Raw genomic sequence first — 11,289 nt, 5'->3', positions numbered from 1 at the left:
GTTCCACATGGCATTGTGAAACTTCTCCTTGACAAACTTTCTTATCTCCGCATTTGTGTATGGGCAATCTTGTAACTTGATGTAACTTTCTTTGTGAAAGTGTGAGGTGGTCTAAAAGTGTCATTTTGAAATGTTCGCGTGAAAGTCGCCACTAAGACCTCTAGTGGTCATTCACTCAAAAAAAAAAAAAAACTTTTTGTGCAAATGGACCAATGAGCAACCGAGAAAAATAAGAAGTGATCAACTATTAGCATATGTGTGATCCCTTATTATCATTCTATGGACTTTCCAGCAATACAAACATGGGTGAACCCGCTCGTTTCCTTATATTGGCGTGAACCAGTGAGAGTTCGAATGCCAAGGCCATAGCAAGAACAGAGCATTCAAGTAGCTGAAATCTGTATTCATTGCAATAGGAACCTAAATTACTTTCTGCTACTCCTTACAGTCAACCCGCTACCGCACCCCAATGTCTCTCAACCGTGATAGAATGTTGTTGCTCTCTTTGGATGCTCCCCAAAATGAGAGGTCTGCAAAAACAACCAACAGAATCTGAGGAGAAAAAGAAGCAACAACTGATTTCGCTACTTTCCTACATCTTTTACATTTTCTGGTTACAGGAAGATGAAGGATCCTGTTTCTTGTCAAACCTTATTTATCCACAAGCGATTCCTAAGAACACAAGAGTATATGGAAAGTTCAAACTTATACGAGGCAGAAACACTTCTTGATTTCAGCTTGTAGCAATATCGATGCTACAGAAATTAATACATTCAAATAAGTTATGTAATGATCTTATCGTATAGCAGAATAAACGATTTGATGGTTTAATTCAAGGAATTCGAATGGTGTCGTCAAGAAATCGATTAAATTTCGGCTTTCAGCATGTTAGAATGGCCAATAAATCCAACCACCATTGTTCACAGCAAGATATTAGAAACATGTGCAAGCAGGGTCGTTTAAAAGAAGCCCTGCAACACTTACAGCGTGATGACCGCTGTGTAGGAGACCCCTTCACATACGCCTCTTTCTTCCACGCCTGCGTTAAAAGAAATGCCTTCGCGGAGGGTAAACAGCTACACACTCAGATGAACAACCAGGGTTTTATCCCTAATACAATGGTACAAAGTGCACTGGTCACTATGTATGCCAGGTGTGGCTGCGTGGCGGAAGCCCGCGGTATTTTGAACCAGATGTGTGAAGCAGATGACTTCTCGTGGACTTCCATGATGGCAGCTTATTGCAAACATGGATTCCCTGAGAAAGCCCTGGTTTTATTAAATCAAATGAAAAATACTGGTGCGAAACCCAGCAATTTTACCTTTGCCAGCGTTCTGCCTGCGTGCGCTAAGTTAGGAGTCCTTAAAGAGGGCTCAGGAATTCACAGCGACATCATTAGAAGTGGATTTGAGTCTGACTTGTTTGTACAGAGTGCTCTTGTGGATATGTATGCGAAATGTGCCAGCATGGAGGCTGCGCGCCAAGTGTTTGACCAAATGTCCCAACGAGATGTGGTTTCATGGAATGCCATTATTTCAGGCTTTGCGCAGAACGGGCGCCTCGATGAGGCTGTTTGTATGTTTGAGAAGATGCCTCAGCCGGATGTGATTAGCTGGAATGCAGTTATTGCAGGGTACGCGCAGAATGGTGATGCTGAGAAAGCACTGAAAATATTTCAAAGAATGCCAAACAGGGATATTGCGTCATGGAATACCGTGATTGGAGTATGTGTGCATGATGGCAAGTGCGAAGAGGCCTTGAGACTTTTCAAGCACATGCAACTTGAAGGCAAGGCAACGTTTCAACGGACTGTATATTATGTTCCCAATATAGTCTCATTCTTAATTTTCCGAAAGTTACATTTGCCATTAACTTCTACAGTCTAAAGTATGCACACACACACACACATATTCATATAGACAGACATGCATTCATATATGTGTCTATGTAAATATTGAGATAGTTTTTAATCCAATTATTGCTTGTATATTGATCTGTACTTTTGGTGCCACTTGATACCTCTGCAAAAATTTCACCAATACAGTACGTTTCAAATTTATAGCCATGTTTTCAATTAATAAGTTGCATTCTATAGATTCACCAATTAACAAATTTTCAACCTATAATCTATTGTAGGTTTGATGATACAGCTTGATAGTAGTACACAGTTTAGATTGAACAATTAGCAGATTTTCAGAAAATTTTAGCCTTGTTTTTATGGAAGTGGTTGCATTCTATATATTTACAAATTAAAGTAATTTTCAAAGAATATAATTCATATATTTAGACAAAATGTTGCATTCGATTAGGATTATGATTGCTCAAGAACATCCATTTCCAGGAAAATGTTTAAGGTAATCCGCTTGAAAGCTGATTAGCTTCAAGCAAATTTTCCATAAACAGCTTCAACAATGTTGCATCATATTGTTGGACACGGCTTTGGTGAGTCCACTTGCTATATCTGCAAAATAAGGTTGGAAAATTAGTCAATTCTTAGAATTTTCAAGCCATGTTTTTATATAAAATGTTGCATCTCTAGATTCACAGTTCACCATTTTTTTAAGAAATCTTAGCCTCGTCGCTATATAAAATCTTGCAGTTTATAGTTAATTGCATCTTTGGTGGTGCCACTTTGTATGTATTCAAAGATTAGATTGACCAATTTGCAAGTTTTTTAAGCATATTACGGTTACCTATGTTTTGATAAAAGATTCTGCATTTGACGAGTATACGCCACTTCTTTTTTCAGCTCTGATGATGCTACTTTGTATTCCTGCATTTATTATGGTCCTAAATTTCCAACTATTTACAAATATGAATCCAATAGCATTTGTATTCCAGAGAGGTCTGTCAACTTTTTATATTTCTTATACATGTTTTTATCTCTTAACTTGCTGGCAGGCATGAAACCGAATTCAAAAACTTTTGCCAGTGTTCTCCCAGCATGTGGTGAGTTGGCTGCCCTGGAACTGGGTACCAAGATCCATCAAGATATAGTTCAGAGTGGGTTTGAGTCTGAATTCATTCTGCAAAGTGCTCTTATTTACATGTATGCTAAATGTGGGAGCTTAGAGAAAGCTCATGATTTGTTTGAGAGAATGCCATACCATAACACTGTTTCATGGACATCCATGATTGCTGGATATGCGATGCATGGCCAAGGCAGGGAGGCCCTTAAACTCTTTGAAGAAATGCAGAAATCTGGTGTAAAAGCAAACCATATCACATTTGTTTGTGTTTTGACAGCATGCTGTCATGTGGGCCTTGTTGAGGAGGGCCAGAAATATTTTGATTCCATGAGTCAAGATTACCACATTGTGCCCCAAATGGAAAACTATGTTTGTATGGTTGATTTATTTGGTCGTGGTGGGCGACTTGACGAGGCATATGACTTTATCAAGAAAATGTCAATAAAACCTGATGTTACGGTGTGGAGGTGTTTGCTTGCCGCCTGCTATGTACACAAGAATATAATGTTAGGGGAACAAGCAGCGAAAGAACTTTTTGAGTTGGAACCTGAAAATGCCTCACCTTATGTAGTGCTATCAAACATATATGCTGCAGCTGGAAGGTGGGATGACATGGAGAATGTGCGGAGAAGGATGAAAGAGAGGGGAGTTAGAAAGACACCAGCATGTAGTTGGATTGAAGTCAAAGGACAAGTGCACGCATTTTTAGTAGGAAATGCATTGGCAATACATCAAGATATGCAAGAAATGTATGAAAGTTAGCAGAATTGTATCCTAGATGAAACTAGCAATAGTCACTACTGTCACAACTGAAATAGTTTGCTTGGTACCATAGCCAGATGTCAACCATTGCATTTGCACTTGTCAACACATCCACTCGAACATTTTAAGTTTGTGGCTACTGCCACTCTGGTACCAAGTTCCTATCCAAGATTGTCCCATGAGATTTATGCAATGGATGCCAATCATGAGCATCATTTCAAGAGTGGATACTATTCTTGTGGTGATTATAGAGGATGCTCAAAAAACAACATTTACACCACATCTGTACTCATGAGAACCAAAGAGAAAGTTTTGTTTTACTTCAGCACACTCTTCAGAAATGGATTTACTACTTGCCTACATTGGTTGAACCACAGGAATGATAAGACGCTTACCAAAGGCACAAAGAACAGTGATGCAGGTGGTATATAACATTCTCCAAGGCCGACTAGGTGGGGCATCACCAGCATAAGGCATATTTTGTAAGTTTTTGAAATTTTGAATACTAATTCCATCTTTTTGCCTGATTGAATAACAGAAATAGATAGATTGATAAATACAGAGCAGGATAAGATGTAATGTTTCCTACTTAAATTAAAGTTAGCAAAACTTGCTAAATGAGGGAAATGTGTAATTCTATATTGAGGAAAACTAAGCTTGTTAAATGTACAATCAATTGTTTTTAGTACTGGAAAGATTTAGTATATGTGATAGCATAGTGTATTTGCACTTGTAATTTTATCAAGTAGATTATGTTAATTCTTAAATGCTATTTGCATTTCTAGGTAGCCACATAAGTGATGATCATGTGAGATACAAACACAACTCTTCATACTGCATATCAACTACAATATTAAAATCTCAACTTTGGTGTCTTGACTGGATTTAATCTTCATCTCATGCGTGTTGAAGCTGAGTTTGGCTTGAATCTTCATTTCGAAATTTCCCCACAGCAGAGGGAACTGTTGCCTAAGCAGAAAGGAGAATATTCTAAATTGTGAATCTGCATATAGTTCATGTGGAATGGTTTTCAACTTTTTGATATAAGTGGCATTTGAACTTTGATTTGTCTAACAGAGCCAGATTTTATCTCATTCCCAGCTGTGTGTATCAATACAACGTCTAACAATGAAGTGAAGCAATTCAGTTAGGAAACTATGTCTAATTGTGTTAGTAATATCAAACTTTTATTTCTAAGGAATTTGTAATAAAACTAATGTGAAATGGTGAATGCACCATCAGAATCTTTGAAAGCAGTAATCTCCTATAGAAATTGATGTGACATAACCATTTCTTTCACACATTGTGTTCTCAGCATCCATTGATCTCAACTGCTCATTTAGGTTGTCTTTTTTGGTGGAATGAAATGTGATAAAATAGGGATTGTGTAATAAATAACTTGGGGAAGTAGTATCACACTCTGATATGGAATCAAAATCATGTGAGCAAAGTAGCTTAACACTAATTGATGCGTGCAAACAAAACTTTAAAGATAGATCAATTTTTGGTAAATTATTTGCTACTGATTTTATGTTAGTGCTACAATATTTTGTGTATGTGAAACTCAATACATAATACTCTTGTGTATGTCAGTTTTGCTTTTTTCCCACATTATCGTGGGGACTTTATTCTAAGGATGCTGAGATTTTACAACTTGGGTCTCAGCCTTTTGCATCTGACAATTATTTTATTTTTGCCCCAATGTTGCATGTCCTATGAACCTAACAAACTGGGAAGGCATTATCGTACTCTTACATATTTAATCATGTCAACCTGTGAATTTTTTGTACCATCGTATTATTTGGTGCTTGAAGTCTTACTGAAGACTATGACGTGGTGCATTATTCTCCTTGCAAAGATATTAATACAATATAACAGGGAATGTTGTTAACCACAAGTTACAGAGAGAGAATAATCATGAAATTTCAGTACACATAAATACATATGTATATGTATATACATACACATATCGACATCCATATCCATATCCATATACACATGTATATTATATATATGTGTGTGTGTGTGTGCAGGCATGTGCACATACATATCTTCTTACAACAGAAACATGTAACGGCATGTTGTTAAGATTATTGTGTGCATACCAGAAAAACATCTTTTGAACACTACAACATTGATTGACAACTGTTAACATCTGAGGAATCCATCTAAATCTTATTCATGAGACCAGACTTGCAAATTTATGGTACAAAATCAAAATATTTTCCAAACTGTCCTTGGTAAAGTTCTAGTTTTTAAAGAAAACCTCAATGACCTCCATAAACTTGGACTTTCTCTTCATTTTTGAATGACTTCAACCTTGCAAGTCTAAATCAATTATCCATGTATATGACACCTTTGACTCTCACTAATCATTATATTTGTGACTTGACACATCTTAAAAGTCAAAACAATCTAATTACATGAAACATTGACACCTTTGACTCTCACTAATCATTATATTTGTGACTTGACACATCTTAAAAGTCAAAACAATCCAATTACATGAAACATTGATTAATAGGAGACAAAGCTTGAATATGTACTCTTCTTTGTTTTTAATTTTAAAATAGGTTGTAGAGACCCATTTTGCCTCCACCTAAATTGTCTTGAGACAACTTGTGAAGGTTTGGGAAGCACTTTCTAGCATATTCATTAACCAACTTTTGCTCACATGAAGACAATTAAACATTGAGAAGGATCAATATTAAACAAGTAAATTCTTAGTAACCTTTTACTGCTATATCTGATATAATAAATGTATAAAGTAATAATGGAGATGACAGTGTATACCAGATACAAGAGTAAAATGCATCTTTATTGACTCATGAATTTATTGCAGAGAAATAGACCAAAGATGATCAACCAAGGTTACAATTAATCCAACTACACCATGCCAGCTTCCTTGACAATACATAACACATTTAAAGGGCCTGACAGTTGTGAAGAACACAACCAACAACCAATTGACACTTGTAACTGCCGGAGAGCAACAAACAATGTAACAAACTACTAAACTAAAATAAGAAGCCACATAAGCTATAAATAGAAATTCAAGTACAAACTACCAGTAACTATCAATATTTATTTTGAAACAACTCGCAAATAAAATTGCACCCTGAACGAAATAGTAAACTACCAACAGAGGAAGATAATGTTTACTGTATAGGGTAAAGAGATACTTATCGCATGTAGTATAGTAAAATATAACACAGAACATATATTTTATTCATATACACAATATGCACTCCAATACTTACAATATGATTATGATGATGTCTCAATAGTCCCTTTCGGACGGTGTACATATACTTTTCCGAAGGGGTGACTCAACTATCAAGGGCTCTTTCAGATACAATTTTACCCGTCGGCTACAATATAGAGTTTACCGACAACATCAACCCCCCAATAAAGTAAAGTCTTTTCTAGACGACAAAATAGAGACAACCCTTACAAACTCAAATTACAACCAAAACAATTAGTTACATCAATATTTAGACACTAAGAAGAGGGATGCGTCCTTGGTGTATTAGCTGTCCGTGCTCTAAGCTCGTTCAACTCTACTTGTAGCTTATACACTTGCTCCTTCCATACTTTCAATTTTGCTTCAGCTTCCATCTAAAGCTCCAAAGATGATTGCATGATTTCAACAATCTCTCCAAGCTTTCTCTCTTTCCTCTGCCACCGGCTCCTTCTCTGCTGCCACCTTCTGTAGCTGATTCTGTTGGGCTAACAATGCTGCCCTCTCGGATTCTCAGGCTGCCCTCTCCGTGGCTAGCCTGGAAACTGACTCCTCTGAAGCCCTCTTTGTCACTACCTGGTTTGTGATGCAGAGATAAACTCAACCAAAGCAAAAACAAAAGGAACCAACACCAGCAAGAGATAGATAATAATATTCGTCAAATAAATTCATCATTTAAACAGTATATACACTTGCTCTCCTATAGATTTTTTCTCCCTGTAATTTCATATCCCAAAACTTGACATAAACCTAAACCTAAACCTAAAAAATCTATTTATACTTGCTAAAACGGTCTATAGAACATTCTAGATTATTACAAAATAGGAAGAACAACTTACAGAATACTCTAGATCAATATAGAATAGGGAATAATGACCCCACAATGGTCTGAACAAATCCCAAGAAAAGATCTTATCCTAATGACGAAATCGGGATAAATTCCTCAAGTTGGCTTATGCAAAAATCACGTCCAAAATATTTTATGTGGGTGCTCCTGCACCATACTCCCTAGGAAATGTTATCTCAAGCCCACTTGAGATGAGCTCTTGTAGAGTGGTCCCTTCTTTCTGATATCTTGTTCGGTCATCCACACAGCATCTACATCTGAATAACTTTTGAATTTTACCAAATACTGCTTGAGCTCCTTTCCTCTTGTCTGCTTTATGACTTTGGTGTCAAGTATCGTTTCTAGCTATGGTGTCTGCTTAAATGGTAGACGTTGAATGTCTTCTGTGTCAACAATCTGTCCTGTATCAATTTCTTTAGTGGGTGCTTTGAATGGTGTGAGGTCTGCTATGTTTAAGATGGGAGAAATGCCAATCTTAGGTGGTAATTGAATTTCATAAGCATTGGTTCCAAACTTCTTCAGTATTTGACAAGGACCTAGTTTTCTCAACATAAGCTTGGTAGATTTACCTTTTGGTAGCCTCTCTTTCTTGAGATTTGCCCATTCTAAATCTCCCACTTCAAATTCTAAGTGTCTCTATTTCTGATCTGCATGCTTCTTATACTTGTCAGAGGTTTGTTGGAGTTGTTCTTTGACTTCATCATGGATTTCTTTTATAGCTATAGCAAATTCTTCTCCTTGGGCACTAACTTGCTGCTGTGAACTCATATCTCTTAACTCAAAAATCCCTCTAGGATGAATTCCATACACCACTTGAAATGGTAAATTTCCTGTACTTATATTGATGGAGTCATTAAATGCAAATTCAGCTTGGGGTAGGATTACATCCCATTTTGCTGCATGTTGTCTTGTGAGTTATTAAACAATTTGCCCAATGTTCTATTAACTACCTTTGTTTGGCCATCAGTTTGAGGGTGGTATGCTGATGAGAATGATAAATTGGTTCCAAGTTTCCTCCATAAAGTTCTCCAAAAGTGTCCTACAAACTTCACATCGTTGTCTGAAACTATGTTGAGAGGTAGCCCGTGAATCCTTATGACTTATTTGAAAAAGAGATTTGCTATATGAGAAGCATCATTGGTCGACTTACATGGTAAGAAGTGAGCTATTTTGCTGAACCTATCTACTACAACAAATACACTATCATGCCCCTTTTGTGTTCGTGGCAGCCCCATTACAAAATCCATCGTTATGCTTTCCTAAGGTCTAGATGGTATTAGCAAAGGTTGATAAAGCTCTACTTTTGTAGTCCATCCTTTGGCCCTTTGACAAATTGTACATGTTTCCACAAAGTTTCTAACATTAGTCTGAAGTTTAGGCCAATAGTAGTACCTTCTAACCAATTCTAAGGTTTTATCCAAACCAAAATGTCCACTCATTGTTCCACTATGCTTCTCTTTGATAATGTTTGTCCTCATAGAGCACCTGGGTACACATAGTTGTCCTCCTTTGAAGTCTATCTTGTATCAAAAAATCAGGAAAATCAGCATGATATCTTTCACCAAAATCCATAAATACCTTGTAGATGTCACCAAAATTTGGATCTGCTACATACATGTCCTTGAGTGCTTCAATTCTCACACTTTCTAGTTGTATGTGGGAGACAATCAGATTCCTTCTACTAAGAGCATTAGCAACCTTGTTTGATATGCCCTTCTTATGCTTGATGGTGAAGGTATAGGCTTGTAAATACTCCACCCATTTCATGTGCCTATGACTTAATTTGTCTTGGCTATTCAAAAAACTAAATGCTTGGTTATCGGTATACACAACAAACTCCTTTGGCAACAAGTAATGTCTCCACCTTTTGAGAACTTGAACCAATGCATACATTTCTAGGTCATATGAAGAGTATTTCTGCTTGGCTTCATTGAGTTTTTCACTTGAGAAAGCTACTAGTTTTCCTTCTTGACTAAGAACTGCCCCTATAACAACCTTGCTAGCATCACATTCTACTTGGAAAACTTTGTTAAAATTAGGTAAAGAAAGAATTGGCTGCTCACTAACCTTTTTCTTAAGCAATTCAAAAGCTTCATTTGCTGATCGACTCCATGCAAACTTACACTTCCTTCTCCCTTTAATAGTTTCTAACATAGTAGCGCATATATGACTGAAATTTCTTATGAATTTCCTATAAAATGTAGTAAGACCATGAAAGCTTCTAACATCTCCAACTGTTTTTGGGGGTGGCAGGATAGTATAGCACTTACCTTATCTTTATCCATCTTGAAGCTACCTTGGGAGATAACAAAACCAAGATATGTCAGCTCCTCTTGCATGAACAAACACTTTTTCAAATTTATTACCAATTTCTCCTCATGAAGTCTTTTCAAAACCATGTCAATGTGCTCTACATGTTCTTCTTTTGTCTTGCTGAAAATTAATATGTCATCTAAATATACTATGATGAACTTACCATTGAAGTCTTTGAGTATTTCATTTATAAGTCTCATGAAGGTACTAGGAGCATTAGAGAGTCCAAATGACATTACCTTCCATTCATATAATCCATCATTGGTTTTGAATGCTGTCTTCCACTCATCTCCAGCTCTTATCCTTATTTGATGGTACCCACTTTTTAAGTCAATCTTGGAGAAATACTTTGCACCTCCCAAACAATTAAGCAAATCTTCAATTCTTGGCATTGGAAACCTATATTTGATTGTAATCTTATTAATGGCTCTAGAATCCACGCACAACCTCCAGGTTCCTTCCTTCTTGGTGTCAAAACAACAGGTACAGCACATGGGCTTAAGCTTTTCGTAATCAAGCCAGAATCGAGTAACTCCTTTACTTGTCTAACAATCTCCTCATTTTGTTGAGGTGTCATCTTGTATGTAGCCTTATTAGGTAAAGTAGCTCCAGGAATGAAATCAATACAATGACTAATGTCTCGTATAGGTGGTAAAGACTTTGGCATACCTTTTGAAATCAAACCTTCATACTTATCCAAAAGTTCTTTCACTTAATTAGGAATTGCCTTCTTTGTTTTAGCCTCCTTTTTGTCATTTCCAATGGGTTCTTGTGGTTGTGGGTTAGGCAGCAAAAGAAAACAAGGTTTAGGTTTATCCTTTATGTCCCGCAAGAATTCATTTTTATCAACCATCATAATTTTGGCTTCCCTCTCTTTATTTTCTTCCACTTCTTCATGATCAGCAAATGGAATCAATCTAATCACCTTTCCATTCTTTTTGATGGTGTATATATTGAGTTTTCCATCATGTTGTGCCTGCAAATCATATTGCCAGGGCCTACCAAATAATAGGTGGCATGCATCCATGTCAACTATATCAGATAAAATTTTGTCCTTATACTTTCCAATCTGAAAATCAACCCATGCTTGCTCATTTACAAGAGTTTGTTGACCCATTGTTAGCCATGAAACCTTATAAGAAAAAGGATGAGGTATC

The 11,289-nt window shown here is 36.7% G+C and overlaps 1 protein-coding gene across 1 annotated transcript in view; it reads left to right on the top strand.

Annotated features, from left to right (window-relative positions):
- Window positions 1-555: 555 nt before the first annotated feature.
- Window positions 556-11,289, top strand: part of LOC149563714 (pentatricopeptide repeat-containing protein At2g13600-like) — a 29,201-nt gene continuing 18,467 nt past the window's right edge. Inside the window, exons 1-2 of the mRNA XM_089826852.1 lie at window positions 556-1,788; window positions 2,902-4,213. Of these exons, the coding sequence (XP_089682978.1) occupies window positions 846-1,788; window positions 2,902-3,731 (1,773 nt within the window). The 5' untranslated portion in view covers window positions 556-845 and the 3' untranslated portion in view covers window positions 3,732-4,213. The remainder of the gene's footprint in view (window positions 1,789-2,901; window positions 4,214-11,289) is intronic.

The sequence above is a fragment of the Cupressus sempervirens genome, chromosome 4, assembly GCF_028749045.1.
Source record: "Cupressus sempervirens isolate cs-2001-9-10 chromosome 4, ASM2874904v1, whole genome shotgun sequence".
In the NCBI taxonomy this organism is placed as follows: Eukaryota; Viridiplantae; Streptophyta; class Pinopsida; order Cupressales; family Cupressaceae; genus Cupressus; species Cupressus sempervirens.
This window is presented reverse-complemented; position numbering and strand designations above follow the sequence as displayed.